This window comes from Mus pahari, chromosome 5, assembly GCF_900095145.1.
Source record: "Mus pahari chromosome 5, PAHARI_EIJ_v1.1, whole genome shotgun sequence".
Taxonomy (NCBI): domain Eukaryota; kingdom Metazoa; phylum Chordata; class Mammalia; order Rodentia; family Muridae; genus Mus; species Mus pahari.
In genome coordinates, this window is record NC_034594.1 from 106,687,540 (window position 1) to 106,714,377 (window position 26,838).

Sequence of the window (26,838 nt, forward strand, 5' to 3'; positions counted from 1 at the left end):
TCACTTTGTAGACCAGGCTGGCCTCAAACTCAGAAATCCACTTGCCTCCACCTCCTGAGTGCTGGGATTAAAGGTGTGCGCCACCACGCCCAGCTAAGTGCACACTATTCTTGCCTTGGACCTGAATTCACTTCCCATTGGGCAGCTCACAACTGCCTGGAACTTCAGCTCCAGGGGTCTGGACACCCTCCTCTGGCCTCTGCAGGCACTGCACTCATGTATACATACTCAAGTAAGTATGTGCACACACTTTAATGTTTTGTTCTTTTGAAAAGAACAGAGTTCCTATTTTCTCAGTCATTTGCCTCTTCCCTGATAATCAGCCAAATATAGACTTTTCCTTTTTTTTCAAACTGAAGTCCTGTGGCAGCACTTCTAGTTTTTATTAGAAATAAAATTCTTCATAATTCATTATGACTTGCTTTTATAATAAAATTGAAGGAGAAAGTTGTTTAAGAAAGTAAATAATATAGAGCCGTATAAACATTTAAGTCAGATCATTTTCTTTTCCATCTGTTTTCTCTTTGTGAACCTCGTAAGTGGTAGAATAAAGCTTTAGATTCCTACTGAGATGAGCTTCTATCCATTCCCTCTGCTTTGGGGGCAGAGCTCTGGGGTAGCCTCACCCAGTTTCTTAGGATGTATCTCATGGCCTAGAAACCCACTTACTTGAAGCTCCCCACATGGAGAATATTTGTACCAACCAGAGTCTTATTACTTATTGTCTTATACTTATTGTCTACACTATGACCAGAGTAGAGCGTGTTTTCTTCACTGTGTAATTGCCATTTAAAAGTGAAGGGCAGGTGAAATGGCTCAGTGGGGAAAGTGCCAGCTGAGCAAGCCTGAAGACCTGAGTTTGCTCCCCAGAATCCATAGTGGAAAGAGAACCAGTTCCCCAAGTTGTCCTCTGACCTCTATAAGCTATGGCACATGGCCACCTGCACACTCTGATAAACACATCACACAAATCATAATAATAAATAAAGCTAAGTTTTAAGAAAGTGTAAGTAAATTCAGCCTTAATCCTGTAAAATAATAAATAAGAAAACTTTACAAGAACCAATGAAAGGGAAAAGGAAGAAAATGGAGGTAAAGATGGGTAGGATTCTCTTAGTGACAGAGAGAACTCGAAGATCTGCCCTGTGGAGGACACCAGACCGGGTGGACCTCTCCAGTCCTCCCCAGCCACACTGTGTAAGCGGCTCTGGGGGGTGGGGTTATTACTAAGTTCACGTATGTTGCTTTCTAAAACCAAGACATTTGCCACTTCCCAACTTAACCCTTAGTACACAGTTGTTTGCTGTTTGAGTCACAGAATAATCACCTGACTTAGTTAGGGTTTCTGTTGCAATGGTAAACACTATGACCAAAAGCAGCTTGGGGAGGAAAAGGTGTATTTCAGTTTACAGTTCTCAGGTCACACTCCATCACAGTGCATAGTCAGGGCAGGAACTCAAGGCAGGAACCTGAAGGTAGGAACTGAAGCAGAAACCATGGAGAAGTACTGCTTACTGGCTTGTTCCTCATGGCTTGTTCAGACTGTTGTCTTATAGCACCTAGGCCACCTGCCCAGGAGTGACACCACCCACAGTGGGGCTGGGTCCCCTCACATCAGTCACTAATTATGAACACGCCTCACGGGCTTGCTGTCTTAGTCAGGGTTTCTATTCCTGCACAAACATCATGACCAAGAAGCAAGTTGGGGGAGGAAAGGGTTTATTTGGCTTACACTTCCACATTGCTGTTCATCACCAAAGGATGCAGGACTGGAACTCAAGCAGGCCAGGAAGCAGGAGCTGATGCAGAGGTCATGGAGGGATGCTACATACTGGCTTGCTCAGCCTGCTCTCTTATAGAACCCAAGACTACCAGCCCAGAGATGGTCCCACCCACAAGGGGCCTTTCCCCCTTGATCACTAATTGAGAAAATACTTTACAGCTGGATCTCATGTAGGCATTTCCTCAAGTAAAGCTCCTGTTCTGTGATAACTCCAGCTGTGTCAAGTTGACACAAAATTAGCCAGTACACTTGCCTTCAGCCCCATCTTAAGGAGACATTTTCTTAAGTGTGGTTCCCTCCTCCAGCTTGTGTTAGGGTGACAAGAACAAACAAGGAAAGTCAAGCAGGACATCATCCTTTATGTGACTGAGCTTTGGCAGTGTGCTGTGAGCAAGAGTCCCTTCCTATAAGAAGAGGGATTCTTAGGATGCAGTCGGCCTTCTTCACTGATTGAGAAATTGCTGCTTGACTTTTGCCACTTTATGTGGAAAACAAAACCAAAGAGTGTGTTATTTTGGTGTCCTGAGAGTAACAAGCAACCTCCTTTTTCATTTTCTTAATCTTGTCAGATTTGATGGTTAACAGAAAACTTTTGTGGGATCCATGACTTTGTGCAGAATTCTCCTATTGTGATTCAAGTGGAAATTAAGGGATTCTATTGTTCTCCGAGTTCCTTTCCTTGATTAAGGAGTAAAATGTTTACTTATTGCTTCAAACAGCAGTTTCAGATAAATGTGTGTGATGTGACCTGAAAGGTAGAAGATTTTCTATGATGATGGCATGTGATTTTTAGCAAGGCATGTGTTTCTCAGTTCATCCCACAGTTACATATTATGTGCCTTCTAAGTTATGAGTCCTGTTCTGGGTGTTAGAAAGGTATATAACCTTCATGAAATGGACAGTAGAGGTCAGACTTTGGACTCAGGACAGCTCTGGTTCATCCAACTCAGTATTAATTATTATTTTCTACTCTCTGCCTCGAGAAGCCAGCACTGGCTTCCCCTCTTGTTTATTCCCATTAAAAAATGAGTCATCCCTTAACCTTAGTCATATTACAGACCCATAAAGCACATTGCAGTCTAGATTGTTCTGATTGTCGCTTGCGTGGCAGCCTGCAGCTTCTGACACTCGTAGGAGACCAGCTGCATAGTGACCTGACTGGGGACAGAAGAAGAGAGCACTATTTTTGTTTTCTGTCTATTTTTTTTAGTACAACATATATTTACAAATAGCCAGACATATAGTACCTTTAGCACTGAGGAAGTTGAGGCAGGAGGATTGAAAAATTTGAGCCTACTTTGTGCCACCTAGTGAGTTTAAGGCCTACATAGAACATATGTGGAAATCCTCCCTCAGAACAAAACACATCCCTAAAATGAAACAAATATGTAGCAAGTTCCAGGCCAGCTGTCTTAGAGTTTTACTGCTGTGAACAGACACCATGACCAAGGTGACTCTTATAAGGACAACATTTAATTGAAGCTGGCTTACAGGTTCAGCAGCTCAGTCCATTAAAATCAAGGCAGGAGCATGGCAGCATCCAGGTAGGCATGGTGCAGGAGGAGCTGAGAGTTCTACATCTTCATCTGAAGGCTGCTAGCAGAATACTGGCTTCCAGGTAGCTAGGATGGAGATCTTAAAACCCACACCACAGTGACACACCCACTCTAACAAGGCCACATCTACTCCAACAGGGCTACACCTTCTAATAGTGCCACTCCCTGGGCCCAGCATATTCAAACCAGCCAAGTCCTGAGAGTGAGCTCAGGAAATGTATTGTGCACTAACCTAGAAATTGCTTCCCTAAAGTTGCTCACTCTCCAATACACGTAAGTCAGGGTAGCAAAAGAAGAAGGTGGGTGTCAGAATAGTTTTCCAACCAGAACATATTCCCTGCCATTTGAGACACAGACATAGACTTAAAAGAAAAAAAAGAAAGAAAGAAAGAAAGAAAGAAAAGAGAAAAAGAAAAAGAAAAAGAAAAAGAAAAAGCCCTTACTCGAATTTTGTTCTTCTAATGAGTTTGGACCTATGAGTAAATGAAGCCAGCTAGCTGCTTTGGTGCTCTTTCTTCTCTCTTCCTCTCTCCCTCCTCTCTTTTTGTCTTTTTGAGATAGAGTTTTTCTACACAGCCTTCACTATCCTGGAACTCACTCTGTAGACAGGCTGGCCTCAAACTCACAGAGACCCACCTGCCTCTCCACCTTGGTGCTGAGGTTAAATGCGTGTGCTCCCACAGCCTGGCTCTTTCTTTTCTCTTAAAGGATGGTGTTGGTCGTACATATGGACTTGGCAGTTTTGACTAATGATTTTGTTATGAATAAAGTAGTCCTTTAAGGAAAACCTGAAATTTTATTTTAGAAAATTTAACCAAATAAAATTCTTCTGAAAAGATTAATTTGATGAAATATATCTTTTACTTATTCTTTGACAATTTCATAATGTAAGCAGTGTATCTTCACCATGCCTATTCCTAATTCTCCCCTCTCGCTCTTCCTATACATCTAACATGTCCCCATCCCCACTTCATGCTCCCCCTTTGTAACCCACGTAGTCCATTAGTGCTGCCTGTTGGAATGTTGCCTGATCCTGGGCTGCTCACATGAGTGAGTTCCTGACTACACTGCCATATCTTTTCCAGAAGATGGCATTTCTCAGCACCCCTGCCCCACCCTCTGGCTGGTATAGTCTTTCTGTCCCCTTTTCCACAATGTTTCCTGAGCCTTAATGTATGTGGGGGTTCATATAGCTTTATAGACACCTTCACACAATGTATCCCTACACATTTAGGACCCAGTCACATATTGTCAGCATTTTGACCAATAAGGAGTTACTTAGTTAATTGCTGGTTATTACAGAGAGATGCTTGTCTGGCTAAGACTGAGGCCAGCAGTTTGACAACATGACCAGTTACCAAAGCAACAATAGTTGTTTTCCTCCTAGAGCCTATGACCTCCCAGCACTGGGCTCCTCCCAGCTTTTGAGACAGGGTCTCTCTCATGTATCCTAGTTTGGCCTCATACTTGCTCAGGCTTGTAATACCAGCTATGAGTTCCTTCAAGTGAAAATTTTCCAAATAATACTCTGATTTTGAATTTTTGCTTTTTTCCTATAATAAAATTGATTGATTTATATCTTTTTACAATATTATCTAGGGGCTGGAGTGTGGTTCAGTTGGTCTAGTGCTTGCTTATCACATAGGAAGCCCTGGGTTCCCTCTTAAGCACTGCAGAAGGAAAGCTTGGCAATCCATGTCTGTATTGTAGCACTCGGGAGGTGGAGTGGGAGGATCAGGAGCTCAAAGGCATCCTTGACAACAAGGCAAGTTTGAGGCCAAACTGGGATACATGAGACCCTGTCTCAAAGGCTGGGGGAAGGTGTAGACGTAGAGGAGCTGTGGTTTCAAAACAAAACAAACAAACAAATAGAAAACACTACACATAAAATCTAGCTTATGATCCAGAGAGATTTCTCAGTGGGTGAAAGCAAGCCTAAATTCAGTTCTGGAACCCATGTGACAAACCAAATGCGCTAGCAAGCATTTGTAATCCCAGCGCTCCCATAGTGAGATGGGAGGCAGAGACAGAATTGAGCAGATCATTTAGTCTGGAGTATGCACAAGACCAGAAACTAGAGATCTTGCCTCAAGATAATGAGGTAGGAACCAACTCCTGCAGAGCCCTCTGACCCCATCATGCAAACATCCTGGTATATATTCACTCTCTCTCTCTCTCTCTCTCTCTCTCTCTCTCTCTCTCTCTCTCTCTCTCTCTCTCCCCCTCCCTCCCTCCCACACACACAAACTTAGTCTTTTTCTCATGATTTTGCTACTGGTATTTATGCAGTTGTGTATTCCAATTTAAACCTTGAAATTTATCTATTCACATTTCTGAAAGTGCTTCCCGGGGTGAACACTGTCATTCCAGCATGAGTAAGCCAGGGTAGTAAGGGCTATTCTGGACCACAAGATGACAGTCAGGCGTGTTTCCACAAGGAGCCCACTCCCTGCATTGGAGGCCTGGGGTTTGGAAAGGAGTGGATGGGTTTATGTAGTTTGCTCACATTACAAGTGAAGAGAGGCTAGGTGGCTCTTAGCCTTCTTGGAGTTCAAATGACTGACTAAGACATCTTGTGACTTCCCTGAATAGTACATTTAGTTCTTTGTTGGTAAGAAGGTGAGGTCTTTGTGCTTTGTATAGAATGGAAAAGATGAATAAAACAAAAATATAGCTCAGACTCGCTGGTGGTGTTAGAGGACAGGTACTGGAGAGATACATAGGCCAACTCTCCTGGGCTTTCTTTAATCTAGAGAAGGCTGTCAAAGAAGGGAAAAACTCAGGATTTCATTTTTAAATATTTCTTGTCACATACAGATACCTCAAGGGTAGGCAAGATGGCTTAGTGTATGTGCGTGCCTCCAGGCCTGACAACTTGACCTGTGGTAAAACGAACAACTCCTGTTAGTTGTCCTCTGACCCCACAACACACACACAGTAAAATGTAAACAGAAGAAGGTTGCTTCCAGCCCAGGCACTGTAACCCAGCACTTGGGAAGCAGAAGAAAAATCAGGAGCTCAAGGCAGTCATAGGCCACATAACAAGTCTGAGGGCAGATGGCTACATGAGAGACCACTTCAAAAAACAAAGCAGAAACACAAACTTGTCTTAGGTTTCAAGTAAATATTCAGTCTGGTAATTGTTAAGGACTTAAACTTGAGCAGATATTGGATGAATTCTTTTAGAACTCTGTAAGATGAATTCTGTAAGAGAACTCAGCAATAAGGTTGGCTTTGAGTTTGTACATGTCTGAAGACAATGGGAATTTTGTGCCTAGTGACAGTTGACCAGTCTCCACTTACACCTCTGTGACTTAGTTTCAGAGTGATGAGGAACAACTGTACACTGGATAGAAATATATGCCACTCTTCAAGGGAGAGAGAGAACCAAGAGCAGAAACCATAAGATAGGAAAAAGACCTGTGGAAGATTTATTTCAAAAGGGCATTATGCAAACATTTTTACAAGTTTAGGAGTATCCATTAAGATGAAGTTGTGTATGTGTAACGCCACCACAGACACAAGTGCTCGGGGACGGCGGGTGATTGCTTCCACTCGTGCGAGAGCAAACTGCAGGCAGGCAGCTGAGGGCCAGGCTTTCCTTTTCACTACTTCATCATGGTTCTGCTTTTGCTCTTTGAGACAGGGTCTCTACATAGCTCTGCCTGTGAACTCCTTTGTAGACCAGGCTGACCTTGAGCTCACAGAGATCTGCCTGGCTCTGCTTCCTGAGTGGTGGGATTAAATGTGCACATCACCGTGCTCAGCTTTCATTCTTAGCTCTGGCTTCTACCTGTGTATTAGCCTGGATCAGCTGCCTGCTGCCCTTGCTCTCGATACCACATATACATGTAGAAGGTGGGAAGATGGGCAAGGCCCATGTCTCGTTTTCTCTTGCCTCACTCTACCTTCCCCAAAATATAAAGGCTAAATATTGGCCGGGTGGTGGTGGCGCACACCTTTAATCCCAGCACTTGGGAGGCAGAGACAGGCGGATTTCTGAGTTCGAGACCAGCCTGGTCTACAACGCGAGTTCCAGGACAGCAGGGCTATACAGAGAAACCCAGTCTCAAAAAACATACATACATACATACATACATACATACATACATACATACAGGCTAAATACTGGTTTGGTGAGTCTTATTATCTACCATACCAAGTGATCATATTTGTGTATGTGTGTGCGTGCACACATGCACGTATGGAGTGGCATACATGTGAGCATGCATGTTCACACACATGCAGACACCAGAGTGGGACTTTTGCTGTAGCTCTTAACCTTATTGCCTTGAGACAGGGTCTCTCACTGAACTTGAAGTTCGCCGATTCAGGGGGTTCTTGTGGTCATCACTGGATTTTTATGTAGACATTAGGGACTGGGATTCAGACCTCATGCTTGTACAAGAAGCACTCTTACACAGTGAGTCATATCCTCAGTCCCTAAGTGACCATATTGTTAGTGCTGTTACCACAATTTAACTTGTCTGAGCCTTTGAAATATCTGCAGAATCTTGGAATAGGATAGAAATGTTTGGTGACTTTGACTTTTAATTTGAAGATTGATTTCTTGGTTTGACAACTGATTTTACTGAGGACTTAGTTGTGTTAGACATAGGAATTCTAATAGTGAGTAAATATGGGCTCTGCCTTCAAAGGCTTTGTTGACTAATAGAACACAATCTCTTTTCGTCCTCTCCTTTCTTTCCCCTTCTGTTTCCTGTCTTCTCATAATTTTTTCTCTTTTACTTCTCTTTCCTTTCTTCTTTCTTCCTTTTCCATTTTGAGATAGGGACTCTCAAAGTTCTAGTACGGGTTGGCTTGAAACTCATTGTATGTCCTAAACCTTTGATCTCCCTCCTCCAGCTCCCAAGTGCTAGTACTACAGGCACGTACCACCATGCCTGTCTGAACAAGACAAGACGGGGTTCAAATAAGTAAACTATGAACGTGTTGAATGTAGATAAGGAGAGATAGAGTGCCAGCGATTCTCTTAACAGGAAAGGCTGTAGGGTATGACATGCTTTACATGTGAACAGTGGAAGGATGCTGGAGTTAGCCAGGACGGCTGGTGGGGATGGAGGTATGAGACGAAGGCAAGGGAAGGGTATAGGATGACTCTCCTGCTCCTAGTTGCCCTAAGAATCCATTTTCTTCCAATGTTTGTCTCCTTTTTTAAGGGAGTCAATAGAAATTTACAAGAATCAAAGGCAGTCAAGGATTCTTTTCATCTGAAATGGCTGAAGGGACTATAATCCTTTCTACTGATTTTTTTTTCTTGATATCTAGAAGAATGCTTTCCTTTGTATGTCACAGAAGTGAGTATTAGGAAGGAAGTGGACAGGTGACTGGGGTGCACTAAAGCCCAGCTGCTCCTTTACGCATCTGGATTTTGGTCTCAATGTAGGTAAGACTTAAGGAAGGCAAAGATGGGTTCTGACCATGAAGTGCTGATCTGACCCCTTCTCCTTCTAGGAAGTGGACATTGTGGTGGCACCGTGCCACAGCCACCGGCCCTCAGTAGATGTTCTGAGTGACTTGGCAAATGATTTCTTGCCTGTGATAACCTATGCACTTCACAAAGATGAACTCTCTGAGAGGGATGAGCAAGAGCTTCAGGAAATTAGAAAATATTTCTCCTTTCCCATGTTCTTTTTCAAAGTACCCAAGCTGGAGATAATCAACTCTTCCAGTGGGAGAGCAGAGAGTGAAAGATCACCACTGTATGGACAGCTAGTGGACCTGGGCTATCTAAGCAGCAGTCACAGGAACTGTGTAGCCTCTGACCAGGACTGTAAAGCTCAGAGCATGTTGGTGGAGCAAAGTGAGAAGCTGAAACAATTGAGTACATTTTCTCACCAGCTGCTACAGAACCGCCTAGTGGATGCAGCCAAGGCCCTGAATGTGGTGCACAGCCACTGCCTTGACATCTTTATTAACCAGGCTTTTGACATGCAGCGGGACCTGCAGATTACTCCCAAACGCCTAGAATATACTAGAAAAAAGGAGAATGAATTGTATGAATCGTTGATGAATATTGCCAACCGAAAGCAAGAGGAAATGAAGGATATGATTGTTGAAACACTTAACACCATGAAAGAGGAACTTCTGGATGATGCTGCCAACATGGAGTTTAAAGGTAGGTGCTAGCAAGCTTCAGGAGTGCTGGGGCTCCAGAACTCTCTGTTCTTCAGGCTAGGAGTTGAATGCACTGATTCTTCAGGTCCTGCAAGAGGGCACCTTTAGTCACTTAGATGAGATGGCCTTTCACTTTCATAGATCTTAAGATTCACTTTCCTTCCTTCCTGGGCCATTAGCTTAGCTTTTGGTAAATTCATCCTATAGCTGTCCACTCTGCACTGCCTGTCTGCATCCCTGCATTCCTGAGAAGAGCTTTGTACTTTTTTACCTTGGCTTTGTCAGAACAGCCCAGGGTGCCTCACTATGCTGCTTTTTTTTGTTTTTCTTTTTTATTTTTTTTCTGTTTTTTTTCTGTTTTTTTTCTTTTTTTTTTTTTTTTACTATGCTGCTTTTTTGTCCCATGGTCTTATTTTTATCTTCAGGCTGCTCCTGAAACCCCTCAGGAAAATGTCCCAAAGCATGACTAGCTTTCCTGGCAGTCCCATTCTTCACAAATGACTACTAACACAACCAGGGGTGCCAGTAGTTGGGGCTTTTGGTGTCTGAAGTTTCGATGCTGCTGGCTTTTATGCTGACGACTGTTTGAATCTCCATGCATGAGGTCTACCTTATAGTAACTAAAATGACACTTCAGACTTTTAGTCACGAACACATATCCACATCATCTCGGGGTGCTCAAAACCATGACAGACCACTTTACACTTTGTCAGTACAGTGTTTTACTACATGGAGTCGCTTATTTTTATTGTTTAGATGAGGGAATGAAAGGCTTCAAAGGTTAAGCAGTTTACCCAAGGTCCCACAGCTAGTAAAGAGTAGAGGCAGGATATGAACTGAGATAGTCTAATTCTTGAGTGCATATATGAAAAAGTATATAATATACATATTATATACATATGTGTGTTTGTATATATATATATATATATATATATATATATATATATAAAATCTCTCTCTCTCTCTCTCTCTCTCTCTCTCTCTCTCTCTCTCTCTCTCTTTCTCTCTCTAGAATTAGTAGACTCACTATGTAGACCAGGCTGGTCTCAAACTCAGAAAGATCAACGTGCCTTGGCTTCCTAAGTACTGGGATTAAAGGAATGTGCCACCACACCCAACCCTTGAGCCCATATTTTATAGTTCAGTGTTTACTGCTTAAACCAGCTGTTCTCAACATGTGGGTCACAACCCTTTTGCATGACCTAAGACCATCAGAAATAACAGATACTTACATTGCAATTCATAAAAGTAGGAAAATTACAGATATGAAGTAGCAATAAAATAAATTAATGGTTGAGGGTCACCTCAACATGAGAAACTGTATTTAAGGGTCATAGCACTAGGAAGGTTGAGAACCTCTGTTCTTAGTTACTGTGCCTTAGCATATCCTTTATTCTCTTCTCTCTTGAATTTTCTTGTTTAACTAGTTGCCAAGTACCCATGAGTCCTCTGCAATTTCATATCTATTCATACTTTTGTTTTCTATTCATTTTTTGAGACAGGATTTAATTGTCTAACCCAGACTGCCTTTGAACTTACAGTCCACTTGCTTCAGCCTCTTTGAGTGTTGAGATATAAGCATTCAAACCACTCCTGGCTCTAGTCTGACTTCTCTAGTCTGTCTAAAGTATTTTGACCTAATCAATCTACCTGACTTGTTTCTTTTCAGTCTCTACTTCATCTTTATTGGCTTCTTGTTCCTATAACTAGTATAACCAGTTCATCTCTCACTTTCTTTTAGTGTTGTGTTCTGAAATGCCAGAGTTGGAGAATATGAACTTGGGAGTTGTTCATTATTTTATATCCTGCAGCAAAAAATCCAAAGACTCTCCTTCTGTCTTCCCTCTCTCCTCCTTCTTCCCTCTCTTCTCTCCTTTCTTAGTAAAAATGAATGAAAATAGATCTTTAGTGGCTGAGGAAAGCTCATTACTAGGAAGTTCTGGGAAGTCCTCTAACATGTCACTAAGCACCCTGGAGCATCTGTGCTGGCATCTTACCCACATGATGACAGGCAGGCTCAGGTAGACAGTGGAATGTTGGTAGGCATACCAAGTTTAGTGCCTTTGATACAATGCTTGGCTTAAATAGATAATGGAGTAACTGGAGCAAGCAGATCAAATGTCTGACTGCTGCCTGCACTGCAGGTTTGTGGAGCTACACGCTTAGATAGCTACATAATAGGTGCAATTTAATATCTGATTCTTGTCTTGTTCTGAGTCCTTTTGGGGTACTTTGAAGCAATAATTGATTTAAAAGAGAGCTTGCACATAATCTGGTAGAACCATATTTCTATTACCATTTGTCTTTGTAAATAAAGGTCATGCATGTATGCTGGGTAACATACTTTAGAAATATCTATGTTTTAATCTAGGTGTGGTGGCATATGCCTGTATTCCCAGCTCTCAGGAGACAGAGGCAGAAGAATCGTAAGTTTGAGGTCAGCCTGGGCTATGTAGGGAGTTACATGTCAAAAACTTCTTTTTTTGTTTTATCGTAGTGGGAATTGAGTTTAGGGCTTATGCATGCTAGGCAAGCACCCTACCACTGAGCTGCATTCCCCCCAGAAAGTAAAATCATATATATTGCAAATGTGCATTTAAATATGTCTCCTAGTGGACATACCTTGCACACTTTCAGCCAATTGATAAATAGATCTTCAGTGATTTTTTGTTGTTGTTGTTACAAATGACTTTTCAGGTCAGAGTTCTAGAAAAAAATGTCCACAGGCATAGCTCTTCAAAGGGTGTGCACAGTTATAATTGTTGGTTGGCTTAATATACCAGCAGTGTGAAATTTAACGAAGATCCCAAATTTAGAATTAGTGAGGTTTGTAGCTTGCTGTATTGCTTCCTGACTGCACATCTTCTCTCCCAGTGCCCACTTTGTCTTATCCCCAAGGCTGTTTCCTGGTGTATAGACTAGATCCATTAATATCCACCTATAAAGGTATTGTAAAGATGATGTTACACTACTATATAATGCTTACTATTGTGCCTTTCGAGTAGTTTCCATTAAGGAAATGGTGTTCTTTCCCCTCCTGTAACTATGACCTAAAAGCTAAGAAGATCAACAGACTTGCTTTAGACATAACTGCTCATTTTCAGGATTTAACTTAAGTAGCTGAACATTGCCTGGCCCTTGGTCATCCTAAGAATTTGACAACCAACCATATCTTTTCATAGCCACCATCATGGTAGGTGGCTGGTAATATTTGGGGAGGTGCCCTTATTTAGCATGTCTGCCCCTTTCTTTCACAGCTAACTAGCATAATCTCTACCTCTGTAGATGTCATTGTCCCTGAGAATGGAGAAACAATCGGGACCAGAGAGATCAAATCCTGTATCCGGCAGATCCAGGAGCTCATTATCTCCAGGCTCAATCAGGCGGTGGCCAACAAGCTGATCAGCTCAGTGGACTACCTGCGAGAAAGCTTTGTTGGGACCCTGGAGCGGTGTCTGCAGAGCCTTGAAAAATCACAGGATGTCTCAGTTCATATTACCAGCAACTATCTCAAACAGGTGTGAAAAGAATGGTTGCTAAGACACTGTGTCACAGGTAATATCTGGGACAATTCACAGACAAGCCCAACCTCAAATTAGCCAAGGATTTCCCTTTGAGACAGTCTAGTTAAAACTTCATTTTGTTTTCCTACAACATGGCTACTGCCTGGGGGAGGTGCTAATGAGTTGTAAACTTACAGATGATAAAAAGGAATAGAAAGTAAAAGAACCTATTTAGTCACAAAATGGGGATGATGAATTCGGGTTGATTTTATATGTGTATGTGTGTGTGTTTATATACATATATGTATATATAACATATACATGTATATAATATATATAAAATAAATATGGAATAAATTTGGGAATGTTTGGACTGCTTTGTAATTCTTTGTTTGGGCAGGCAGAAGGAAGGATTGGGGCACATGGTAGCCAAGACTGGGCTAGCCTTGAACTTGAATGTTGTTTTGTTTAGGGCTGGACTTGAACTAATTCTCCTGCTTCCACCTCTGAAGTGATGGAATTACTGACATGTGCTGTATCTGGCTAGATTGTGGTTCTTTGTTTTTGTTTTTTGAGACAGGGTTTCACTCTGTGGATCTGGCTGGCTGGGAACTTGCTATATAGAATAGGCTGGCCTTAGCCTGCAGTGATTAAAGATGTGCACTGCCACACCCAACATGGACTTGTTCTTGAAGTTGTCCAGAAATGGCTGTCTACATGTGCTCCTTCATGTGTTCTCTTTCAGATCTTAAATGCCGCTTACCATGTTGAAGTCACTTTTCACTCGGGGTCCTCAGTTACACGGATGCTTTGGGAACAAATCAAGCAGGTGAGTGTTCCCCAGAGGAGTCATATCAGTCCATGTTTGGCTCAGTGACATTGTAGACTCTCCAATAGAACAGATTCTTCAAAGATGCTGTTAAAGTAGGGTGGCCATTATTCTGGTTTGTCTCTCTCAGAGAATTCTGTTATACTCCTAGTCTTAATTAATTACTACCAATGTTCCTGTAATTCTTTAAAAAGCTGTAAATTTATATAACACTTGATAAAGTCACAAAGTTCTACATCATTAGGTTTCTTCATTTGTCTTTTATTCAGCCTAAATGTTTCCTCAAAACTAGGTATTGCTGGGGCTGGGGATGTAGCTTGGTGGTAGATGGTTTGCCTCACATATGCAACACCACAGATTTGATTCCCCAGTACCACAAGAATGAACAAGTAAACAAACAACAAATATCCCAGCATTGAAGAGTCAGTGGCAGGCAAATCTCTGTGAATTCAAGGCCAGCCCCGTCTACATAGAAAGTTCCAGGACAGCCAGGGCTATGTAGAGAGAGATCCTGTCTGAAACAAAAAAGCAAACACACAAAAAACTAAGCATTGCTGTTAGGGGCCAAGAGCATGGGTCCTGTCCTGTCCCTGCCCCTGAACAGAATATGCTGAGGGCTGTGAGCGTTTAGATCAGGCTTCCTGTTCTTTGGTGCCCACCTCTGGCTGAACTCTGGGTTTCAGGTAGGCAGCGTTAGAGTTGAGGTTGGATTTCATAGGCTCCTGAGTTAGAGCTGCTCCTGGTGAGAGACAATGCAGAGAAGGAAGGGCATTGTTAGAGCTGCCTGGGAGTGCCTTCTCCTTCCTTCAATGATCTCACTGTCCTCGTCTTGGCAGATCATCCAGCGTATCACATGGGTGAACCCGCCCACCATCACTCTAGAGTGGAAGAGGAAGGTGGCCCAGGAAGCCATCGACAGCCTCAGCGCCTCCAAATTGGCCAAGAGCATTTGCAGCCAGTTCCGTACTCGACTCAATAGTTCTCATGAGGCTTTTGCAGCCTCCTTGAGGCAGGTAGGTATGTAGGAAAGGAGCAAAAGCTGGAACAGTCAGAAAAGAGCCTCCTCAAGAGAGATATAGTGTACCCTCTGCTATTCTTATAGTTTTAAAAAATTAGTCCAGTTAATTTTTGTCCATATAGCTGAGTGAGAAAGGAGCGTGAAGTAGTACACACTTTCTATACGTTTATACAGTAGTTTAAGAATGAATGAAAGAGGAGTGACTTCCTAACTCTGTTCTAGTTCAGTTATGTGCCCCCATGTGTGTGTAAGGAAGGGGGGAGAGGATAAACATATGCTAGGCATCTAAGAGGAGCATGGCTATCAACGACTCACTGCTATTGTCCTAAACATGTCTCGTACTCAGTTCTCACTGTTGTCAACATGAGAGAGAGATTATTTCTAGGTAACAGGTGGGGAAGCTGAGGTGAGGGACTTGAAAAATCTTACATTGTCTGTTTCTGTTTCCCTCCTAGCTGGAAGCTGGCCATTCTGGCCGTCTGGAAAAAACTGAAGATCTGTGGCTAAAGGTTCGAAAAGATCATGCCCCTCGTCTGGCCCGCCTTTCACTAGAGAGCCGGTCTTTACAGGATGTCTTGCTTCACCGTGAGTTCTTGCTTCTTTCCAAGTAGATTGGAAGTTGCAGGTCCTCTGGCATTTTTATTCCTGGCCTCCAAGAACCCCAGAGTTTCAGGTTCCTGCTTCCTTACAAAGCTGCCTCAGCATTTAGTGCTGGTTTTGAATTCCTGTTTGGTTCTGCTGCTTATGTAGTGTGAACAACACGATCAAAGTTTATTCAAAGTCACTTGAATTTCTTTCTATTGTATGACTGCATGATTACAACTTCTGGCCTCTAGGCAGGACTGCATCTAAGAATCTAAAGAGAATGCTTGGTAAGTCCCTGTCCCACCTGTCTTTATATCTTATAGGTAAACCTAAATTAGGACAGGAACTAGGCCGAGGCCAATATGGTGTGGTGTACCTGTGTGACAACTGGGGGGGACACTTCCCTTGTGCCCTCAAGTCAGTTGTTCCTCCAGATGAAAAGCACTGGAATGATCTGGCATTGGAGTTTCACTACATGAGGTAGGCCTTGGTTTCCTTAATCTCTCTGGGGAACACCCAGAGAAGCTAAAAGGCTAGGATAAGTTTCCTATCACAAGCTGCAGCATCCTTTCCCTCTATACACAGATTCCAAAGTGTTCTACCTCCCTAGTGATCTGGCCCAGACATGCTCTTTCCTTAGTCTTTTCCCATCACAATTCTCAAATGTTCGTGCTGTTTTCTTTCTTAGTCACAAGGACTGTCAGTATTGATAGTCTTGGGCTTTTTAGCCTTAGTGGAGAAGCAGTTCTCCTTTCCCTCTGTCTGGAGTTGGACTAAGTGTAGACCTGAGATTCTTTCTTTCTACATCCTTGTATTTCATGCAGAATTAGAGCCCAAGTGTAGTTGCCAAAACCTCTTTTTCTCATAGGTCTCTGCCAAAGCATGAGCGGCTGGTCGATCTCCATGGTTCAGTCATTGACTACAACTACGGTGGCGGCTCCAGCGTTGCTGTACTGCTTATCATGGAGCGGCTACACCGGGACCTCTACACAGGGCTGAAGGTGACTGAGGCAGTCAGGGACAAGGGCCAGCTGGAGCCAGGCTCAACCCTTTCTTCCTGGACTTCATCCTTTCCTACTTATTTAGAACTTCTCACTTTCATAGAAATTGGAGTAATGTGGCTTTACTGTACTATGTATATGTATATATAATATATGTGTATATTACATATATGTATATATTATATAGCACTATACATATCTTTATAATAAATCTGGAGAAATTCCATACCCACATAAATGTACACACACCATCCATAACATGACATGCACTACATTTAAAAATTTAAAAGGAATTCAGATGGAGTTAGCTGTAGATACTGAGAGGCTCTGCATTCTAAATATTCTAAGACAAGTTCCAGTAAGATTTAAAGTGAAGTCACTTATATGGGACCGGAGATATAGCTTAGTGATAAGAGAACTTGCTTGGCATGTGTGGTCTTGAGTTCAAACCCCATATCACCAGAAACAGAGAGGCACAGAGAGAGAGAGACATGCAGTAGGGGTAGGCACAAAGTCATTTATTAGATCTTTGTTATGTGGTCTTCACTTTTAAAAATAAATGGGGTGTGCCACTGAAGAATTTTGTTTGAGGAAAGGTGAAACTCTCAGTTGACTACTGAGTTTAAACTGTCATCTAAAAAATAAAAATCACCATTAGGGACTTCTCTTGTCTGTCCCCTGCATTGCAACTGAGTAGGAGGAGAGAGAGGCTGATCTTGAATGTCTGGCCTCCCCTGTATGAGCTTACATGGAGGCTTTCTGAAGTAAGGTAGAGAAAACTTAGAATTTTCAAGAGTCACAAGAATTAGTGACATGAAAACAAGACCCCAAGTAGTTCCCTCTTTATCTCAGGAACACCTGAGGTTTTTCTGTAAGTGGGCTAGAAAATCCCAGTTGAGTTTTTGGAAGACATTAATAGGACATATTTCAGAATCCTAAAGACCCTTAAGTAATCAGAATGACTTTGGATTGGAACCCATAAACACAAGCCTGGGCTAACCAAGCCTATAGAAGCAGTGGAAGCAAATCTCTCACAAGGCTATGCCAGAGTTGCTCTGATGCTGGGAGTGAGATGCTATTTGTCCTCAAACCACTTCTGCTTGGATTCTGGTCCTGCTGATCACTGCTGCCTGCCAAAGGCTTCCTTCTGCTCTGCGTCCAGTGCAGTGTTCTTCCTGCACCCCCACTCGCTGTTCTCCCCTTTGTTGCCACCATAAGTCATTTAGGTCGAGGAGTTAGGCTCTTGTGACATCCAGGCTCTTTTGTCTTTCCAGGCTGGGCTGACCCTGGAGACACGTTTGCAAATAGCTGTGGATGTGGTAGAGGGAATCCGCTTTCTGCACAGCCAGGGGCTTGTTCATCGGGATATCAAACTGAAAAATGTGCTGGTAAGATAGAGCTATATTCAGAGAGGACTTCCTGCCTCTCTGGAGGGTTTGTGTAAAAAGCTTTGATTCTAGGAATGTCTACACAGAAAGTAGGAGAGTTAGCACCATAGTGAGTGGATGGAGCCCTGGACTTAAGGACCAATCTCAACAGACAGCCTTGTGTCAAATCCTTTTCCCTCCACTGTTGAGAAATTCTGACTTCACAGAAAGGTTAAGAGTGGCATGTTGGAGACCCAGATACCCTGGTATCCAATATTCCTGCAAAGGTACCCACTCAATCCTATTTTCTATTTATGTTCGTGCATCATATAAAGGTAAATATGTTAGCGAGTTTCTCCTAAGAAGAGTCTCCTACATAATTAGAATGCCATTACCACACTCAAGTCTAATGTTGATACAGTAGTGTTATCAACATATATTCTGTTATTGTCTGTTATATCAGTTGTTCCAAATATGGTCTTTTTGGTATTTTGTTGTTGTTGTTTTTCTTATCTAGGATCTAATCCAAGGATTCTACAGTATGTTTTCTTACCATGCTATTTCTGCCTTCTTTAATATTGAATAATCTTTGCCCCTTTGTTGGTCTTTCTGTCATTGGTATTTTTGAGGAGTCCAGGATTCTTACTATTTAGTGCTTTATCAGAGATGCTAGATGAGAGCTGACATGCATAAATGTACCTTACAAGGTCACATCACATAAATCATAAAGAATTGTTTGATTGAGTCCTCTTAAAAACATCTATTAGGGTCAGTGACATGGCTTAACTGTGGCAACGTAACAGGCTATGGTACCTGTTATTGCACAGTGGAAGGAGAGAACAGACTCCTACAAATTGTCCTCTGACACACACACACACACACACACACACACACACACACACAAAGCAAATAAATAAAATGTAATAATTTAGGAAAAAATACCTTTCAATATCACATGGTAGCACCCCATGAAGTTGCAGTTTGGAGGAGAGAAAGATAGCCTGGATATTGTAGATAGAAAGATAATAGATCATCAAGAACTGGAAAGGGCACATTTAGTCTCTATGATCGATTTTTGCTTATTTGTTTTTATATCACTGTTGTTCTTTCTACTGTATTAGGGTAGAGCCAAGGTCTTATATGTTGGTCAGGTCTCCCACACCTAACCCTTTATTAGAGCTTTAAGAATTAAAGAAGTGCTTTGGCTGCTTAAGAGGGAAATGAGGTGCCAGCATGTGTTCCTCATTTTACAGAACTTCATTACTCATTCTTCCAAGACTGTAGTGATCCCAGTATATGTCAGGGGAACAAAGAGGAAAGAAACAACCCCTGCCACCAGGTTACTGACAGTATGGGGGAAGAGGACAATGACAGGAGAGAGTGGGATGCTGAGGTTGGAGGCAGGACTTTCTAAGAACTGCTTTGAGGCTGGGTGTGCAGACAAAAGGTGACTCTGACCTGCTGTTTTTGGCAGCTGGACAAACAAAACCGGGCCAAGATCACCGACTTAGGATTCTGTAAACCAGAAGCTATGATGTCAGGCAGCATTGTGGGGACACCAATCCATATGGCCCCTGAACTTTTCACAGGTAAGGCTAGAGGGCAAAGAGTGGGTTTGGCAGACTCCAGTAGTCTTCTATGGAGTGCTTCCCTCAGTCCACGTACTGCTGACAAGTCTGACAATGAAGAAACCAGAACAGAAGGAGAGTAAAAGGGGACAGAGGAAAGGAAGGAAAGTGTGGATGGAGTCGGGATGTGCTCTGGTCTCTGGGTCATTAGCACTCTACTTGCCATACTTAGCCTTACTAATCACAAAGTATTGGCTGAATGACTTCTAAATGATGGAACCTATCATTAAAGAACTTATCAACATGGAGGTATATGGAGAGGTACGATAATCTGGAAGCGCTGTAAGGCAGCACTAAATGATAAATTACAGGAGTTATGTACTGTTGATGCAGAGTGAGAGAACAGATTAAGGTTGAAATGCTGTGGTTTTATGGTAGAAGTGAGATTAGGGATAATACTCGAGGCCTGTGTGGGAAGATTGGTAGTGGAAAGGGAACTCTGGTTTAAATGTACACTCTGCAGGAGGCAGGGGGGTTTGTTTCTGGCGATCCTGTCTTACTTCATTGTAGCTGGTCTTTGCGACTTTGTGGGTTCTCCATTATCCCACTCCTTATCCTCCTGATTTCACCCCCTATCACTAGGTAAGAGCGAAAGGAAAAGAAAGGAAGGAGGGAGGGAGAGAGGGAGAGAGAGAGAAAGGGAAAGAGGGACAGAGGAGAGAGGGAGACAGAGAGATCCTTGAATCTAATTTCTTTCCTTTTGTTTCTTTGAGCTCGACTACTAACAAACTGCAGCCAACCCCCATGAATGACTAACAACCACTGACCCTGCTTCTCAGGGGCCCTAGCATTTATATACCCTCTATAAAGTCCCCAGGATTTCAAATATCACATAATTGTTGAACCTATCTGCAGCTGGCAAAACCACGCCTCTGCTAGAGCACCAAGCAAATCATAGTCAGCTGCTTCCAACAGTCCAAAGCAGCCCCGTAGCCAGAACCTGGGGTTAAAGTCCAAGCACATTCTGAAAATATTTGTGTTCCCCCCCCCAAAAAAATATTCTTGGACTGGGGAGATGGCTCAGTGGTTAAGAGCACTCTTCCAGAGGTCCTGAGTTCAATTTCCAGCAACCACATGATGGCTCATAACCATCTGTAATGCAAGTGTACATGCAGAGAGAGCATTCATACATAAAACAAATAAATCTTTCTTTAAAAAAAAAACAACCCAAACCCCAAATTCCAGAATTCTCAGTATACTTAATTTTTACAGCAATCCTTGATTGTGTTGCTCTATTTTTATGTCACATTAGTAGATAAAATTGGGGCCAGATTGATGAAGTAACTGACCCCCAAAACACTGAGGTAGAAGGCATTGAGTCTGTGATTTGGATCTAGGCCTTCCTTTCTCTAGTCCAACCATGTATCATGAGAACAGAAATATCTGAAGGCCGAAGAAGGGGAAATACTAAGGGAAATTGCAAAACAGCAAATAGTGAAAGATAGAACCAGAGAAATCTAGAAATTGAAAACCTTGTGGAGGGCTAGGGTTCTTGTGCAAGTGAGGAGGTGCCGAGCTTATAAACAGGGGAGGATGGCAAGGTACATATGCCTGGGCCAGCCTTGCAGCCACCGGTGAGGGGATGTGAGGGAGAAGAATCAGTGAGGCGACTAGTTAAGTGAAGGTGTGCACACAGCTGAAATAAACAGGGCTACAGATTTGAGACGAATTCAGGAACAATGGGAAAGCTTTTTTCTTTTACTGCCTTGATGTGATGAATAGAGAAGAATGGCTGGCATGGAAGACTGAAACTGAGCCATAGTGGACAGGAAAGTGATGGCCCTGTGCCAAAAAAGATGGGCGGAAGCCACAGGTCAGTCACTAGTGTTGACATGAGGAAAAATCTGCAATGCATTTCTTTTTTTTTTTTTTTTTTTGATTTATTTATTTATTATATGTAAGTACACTGTAGCTGTCTTCAGACACTCCAGAAGAGGGCATCAGATCTTGTTATGGGTGGTTATGAGCCACCATGTGGTTGCTGGGATTTGAACTCCGGACCTTTGGTAGAGCAGTCGGGTGCTCTTACCCTCTGAGCCATCTCACCAGCCCCTGCAATGCATTTCAATTGCTGTCTTTTTTAGATTTATTTATGTGTATGAATATTTTACCTGCATGTGTGTGTGTGCATGGTGCCCAAGGTCAAAAGAGGTCATTGAATCCCCTGCAACTGGAGTTGCAAGTGTCTATGAGCCATGTGGATGCTGGGAATCAAATCTTGGTCCTCTGTAAGAGCTCCAGGTGCTCTAAACCACTGAGCCATCTCTCCAGCCTGTGAATTCCATTCATTTCATAGAAGTTGTCACCTGGCTCTTCATTGTTCAATAAGCAGAAGGACTAGCTGTTGTCCAACCCTCATTAGAGCCAGATAGGAGAGCTGTGCTTTTTCTAAGTTTACTTTATTCTGCTGGCTTATTTAAATTCCTCTTACTGTTGTCTACCATATTGCTGTGGTACCCCTGCTAAGACCTTCTGCTATCCACCAACTCTAGACTCTTCTCTGCCTTTAAGATCTTTGTATGAGAGATGGGATCTTCCTGTGTATCCTAGACTGGCCTTAAACAATCCTTCTGCCTCCTTGAGTGCTGGGATTACAGGTGTCCACCACCACACCTGCCAATCTTTTTTTTCTTTCTTTTTTTTTTGGGGGGGGGTTCGAGACAGGGTTTCTCTGTGCAGTCCTGGCTGTCCTGGAACTCACTCTGTAGACCAGGCTGGCCGTGAACTCAGAAATCCTCCTGCCTCTGCCTCTCAAGTGCTGGGCATGCGCCACCACTACCCAGCTCTGCTAATTTTTATAATTTTTATTTTCTGAGTCCCACCCATAGTTCTCTAATATGGCCCCTTATAGAACTCATCTTGCAGACTGTCCCAGTAAAATGAATGGCCTGATTTTCCTTCTGTTTTGACAAATTTTTGTCTTGGCTATCTTAGCATCTAGCTTTCCATATTATAAAATGGGCACTACAAGTGTGCCCTGCCGAGAAACCCTGTCTCGAAAAACAAAAAACAAAAAACAAACAAGTGTGCCCTGCCTTCCAGGCAAGTTGTGAAGAACCGTAGATATTGAAAGCTTTTCAAAAATTATGTAGGGACCCATGGAAGCGAGATGGTGGCTCACTGTCACTCGTCTGTCTTTACTGTAGGAAAGTATGATAACTCTGTGGACGTCTATGCTTTTGGGATCCTCTTTTGGTATATCTGCTCCGGCTCTATCAAGCTCCCTGAGGCATTTGAGAGGTGTGCTAGCAAAGACCATCTCTGGAATAATGTGCGCAGAGGTAAGGCTCACCAAACCACTTGGCTTGACCTCTCTGAGAACAGACAGCCTGAATACCACAGCGGGGCACCACAGCGGGGCATGCCACTCCACAGCATGGCCACATCAGACAGACCATCATACAATACTGAAAGGACACTGTAAACCAGACCTTTGCTAACTGGCAGCATTAGAGCAGTTTCCACCATTCCTGTTGCATTGCATTACAGCTGCGGTGTCTGCTGTGGCAACCCAAACCCTTTGCTCTCCCAGACTGGCTTCACGTCCTTGCTCTTCTCTCTAGGGACCCGTCCAGAGCGTCTTCCTGTATTTGATGAGGAGTGCTGGCAGTTGATGGAGGCGTGTTGGGATGGTGACCCCTTGAAGAGGCCCCTCTTGGGCATCGTCCAGCCTATGCTCCAAAGCATTATGGACCGGCTCTGCAAGTGCAGTTCTGAACGACCAAACAGAGGACTAGATGATTCGACTTGAAGACAAAACCCTTTCTCTTCCACTCTGTTCCTTCCTTCCCTCTCACCTTTTGGCCATGGAGAGAATTTGTCATTTGTTCATTAAGGGAGCTCCCAAGAGAACTGGTGCTTGGTGGCAACGCAAGGCCTTCCTGGGTAGGGATGGCTCCTGGGCAGTGAATAAGTCAGTGGCTGTTTAGTGATCACACTACCTTACACTGCCTCTTTGGCAAAAGACTGTCTCAGATGTTTCAGAGCTAAAGAATGTAATGTTCTGGCCTCAGAACTGAAAAGGAGACAACTGTTACAACTGTCTGCTCGCTGTGTGTCTCTAAAACAAGACAGGCCTGCAGTGCAGGGCAGCAGTCCAGCGGTAGAGACCACTTAGAAACATGACCTTAGTTCCGGATCGTATGGTCATAAAGGCAAAAACCAAACCAACCTTGCCAGATAGACCTTGTGGTTGTCTGGTTCTTGTTCTTTATAGCCAGGATCTCAAGTTGTTACAGTCAAAGACCCAGGAGGCAGTTGGACATGGAGCTGTCTATCCTTACAACCCAGTGTGTTTACATTTCCAGGGCCAGGGAGCCCTGGTTTCTGTGGGGCAGAGCTAACCCAGAACAGAATCTGTTTGATTCTTGTGTCTTTCCCCACCCTCTGCCCTTCCTTTTTCCTCAAAAAGGAGGGAATAAACCAGATAACATGGTACTTGGGCTTGAGCATCTAGTCAGAAATAGGCTATAATTTTGTTGTTTTTAATGGAATGTAGCCCAGGCTAGCCTTAAGTCCATCCATATGCTACCATGCATAGCTTCTAACTGTATAACTCCTTTCTTCTCCGTGCTAGGGATCAATCCCACTACTCAGATATTGCTGGTAAGCACTCTCCCATGGGCTGTGCTCCAGCTCCATATAGCTTTTCAGTTCACTTTGAACACTCTGCACCGTGAACTCTGATAATTGTGCAGTTGAGCATGGTGGTCTTAAACACTCACAACTCTTCAGAAATACCATGTAACACGTTCTACATGCAAACTGTAATGGAGAAGTGATGGGCTGGTGTCTTTGCGTTCCTTGGCTCTGGCTCATTTTGGCAGAATGCTTAGTCTAGCTTTTAGAATTTTAACACCTACTCAGCTCTACTTAGTTACTCTACTCTGAGGGTTAACATGTTGCCCTCTGGAGACAGTAGGATGTACAGGAATCCAAGGAGTCAAGAGGGAAGAAATGAGTCGTCTCAGCTAGGTAGGTCTGTGGTGTGTAAAACCTGAGGTCTTGTGTAGTTAGAAGACTGCTGACCCTTGTTGTGGAGTCACTGTAGTAAGGAGGAGGTAGCTCCAGTATGAAACTATATTCCTAACATTCTTTGGGCCACTTAGCCCACACTCAGACTCATAAGTGGGAGGTTAGATTTCTGTTTCCTCATTCAGAATCTCTTTTCTGTCTCCTGTCAGATTACAGGTTCCTTCTTTTAATTTTAAAAAGCCGATTTCCATCATTTTCTGCTCAGTGGGAGGAGCAGAGAGATAATGCCATAAGGAAAGGAGGAATCGTTGTATAGTTCCTTCATTAAAGAGTATCCGAGAAAGGCCCAAGATACTCCTGAACGTAACTGGGCAAGCCAAAGGCCATGTTGCGGGTATTTGGTATTGGTATTTCAATGCTCAGCGGGCTGAGTATGTGAACACGTATGTCTAATTTGTGTGTGTTTTACTTTATAACATTGTAAGCTATTTTTGATTCTGTGGTTTTTGGCATCTACTATTATTTCAGCGATAAAATGCCATGAAATGTACTGTATTGTATATCACTTGGGGAGATGCTAGGTCAGAGAAGTGGCAGCACTTGGGTAGTACAGGGCTTGACAGGGCCAAAGTTCTGAAGATTTACCTCTGGGCTGAGGGAGGAAGAAGGGTGACATGAAAAGTGCCATCCCTCAAAACAGTTCCAACGGCTCCAGCCCAGCACTCACACCGGCTGCTTCCTGGGAGCTCAAAGTCTGACTACTCATTTTGCCTCAGAACGGAGTGACAGGCCTCTCTGCAGAGCAATCCAAAAAAATGTCGGCAGAGTCTGAGCCCTGCAAGGCTCATCTGTGCCCAAGAGCTGTATCTGAGGCACAGATGACTGGCTTCTTGACTGAGCAATCTTTCACTGTTCTCAGGAAGAGGGCTATCCTGGTTGTTGCCAGACCAAAGAGAGTCCCTTCTGACTCTCTCAAGTTTAAGGGACAGGGCTAGACAGCCATGGTTCTATGTGTTAACACGAATGCTCAAGAAAACCAAGGAAAGGCTGCACTGCTGTTGCAGCCAGAGCAGGAGAATGGGAAACTCTGGACCCCTGGCAGCTCCCCAGATGCTTTTCTGTATTTTTGCTTGAGCTGTCAAACAGGTTGGAGCACTCAGGGTAGAATGTGCTTAGCCTGCACATGGCCTTGGGTTCAGTGCCTAGTACCAAAAACAAACAAACAAACAAAACGAACCACGAAGGTCAAAGGGGTTGGAATGTTTTTCTGACAGCAGCGGCCTGGGGTAGTAGGGCTGCACAGTGACAACTGCACTAAATGACACTTTATTATTGTCTTATTTAGCACTGAGAAGCCCAGGGGATAGGTGAATACAGTCACACTTAGTAAACTGAGGCACCCTTTGGTCTTGTTCTAGAGAGATGCCCTGTTTGAGCTAGCTTACTGAGAGACCTCCCAAGACCATGTTCTGCCAGGATGAAGTAACAGCCTTGGTAAAGGGTATCCCAAAGAAGGGGCTGCTTTAACGGTTCAGACTAGCATTTTGTATTTGTTGGGTCAAAAAGTCCACATATTTCTTAAAAGAAAATGAAGATTGAGTTTTCTAAATGTTGGGGTGTGAGCTAGAGCTGGTGTAACATTAGAGTGTACCAGGAAGGGGTGGCCTTAAACAACACCTGTACTGCAAACTCCCCTAGAAGTTTCAGGTAGTACTGTCGTTCTTAAGAGTTTTATTTTTAACTTGATGTGCTTTATTAGCATCTAGTGTGATTGTCATGATGGTGAAGAATGTACAAATACCTGACGTCATCTGGCACACCAAGTAGCCTGGAGAGTTGACAAGATTAGTCTGGATGGCCTGCTGGGGTTTGGTTTGGGTTTTTTTTGGGGGGGTTGGGTGGGGAGGAGTTGGGTTTTTTTTTTTTTGTCTTTATGTAATGTTTTTGTTTTAAAGGACTAATGTTTATTACAGTGTTATATAAAAGTGTAACATATTAAGTGTATAGAATAAAGTGCAATAACAAACATTTACTCGACACCAATTTTAGCCTCTGTACCCTCCTTTCTTGTGCAGTGTGATTCTTTCCATGGCATTGTTACAGTGGGACCATTTTGTTTGTCTGTTTTGTTTTTTGAGAGTTGCAACCCTAAGTGTTGTCTTAGTATAAACTAGGTTTCGTGGAGTCTTCTGGAAGTTTTTAGGATATGGATACCAGGTGTGCTGTATAATAAAAACCACGTTCGTGTTCCAGTGTTGCCTGTTTGGCTTCTCCTTTCCCTCCCTTCCCTTTACAAGCTCACAGGATGCTCTTCCAGGGCCTGTTGTCAACATGGAAGATGTTGGGAGACTGCCGAAATACTCCAACTCCACCAGCCTCATCGACTGTAGCATCCTTTTCTCTCTTGACCGGGTCCCACACCTGGTCTGCAGCTTTCCTAGGTAGGTACCCCATGA

The 26,838-nt window shown here is 43.2% G+C and overlaps 1 protein-coding gene across 1 annotated transcript in view; it reads left to right on the forward strand.

Annotated features, from left to right (window-relative positions):
* Positions 1-26,632, forward strand: part of Dstyk (dual serine/threonine and tyrosine protein kinase) — a 51,009-nt gene extending 24,377 nt beyond the window's left edge. The window contains exons 3-13 of the mRNA XM_021198125.1: positions 8,815-9,478; positions 12,763-12,995; positions 13,726-13,809; positions 14,646-14,822; positions 15,283-15,412; positions 15,736-15,892; positions 16,281-16,413; positions 17,688-17,801; positions 19,255-19,369; positions 22,555-22,689; positions 22,972-26,632. Of these exons, the coding sequence (XP_021053784.1) occupies positions 8,815-9,478; positions 12,763-12,995; positions 13,726-13,809; positions 14,646-14,822; positions 15,283-15,412; positions 15,736-15,892; positions 16,281-16,413; positions 17,688-17,801; positions 19,255-19,369; positions 22,555-22,689; positions 22,972-23,159 (2,130 nt within the window). The 3' untranslated portion in view covers positions 23,160-26,632. The remainder of the gene's footprint in view (positions 1-8,814; positions 9,479-12,762; positions 12,996-13,725; positions 13,810-14,645; positions 14,823-15,282; positions 15,413-15,735; positions 15,893-16,280; positions 16,414-17,687; positions 17,802-19,254; positions 19,370-22,554; positions 22,690-22,971) is intronic.
* The last annotated feature ends 206 nt before the right edge of the window (positions 26,633-26,838 follow it).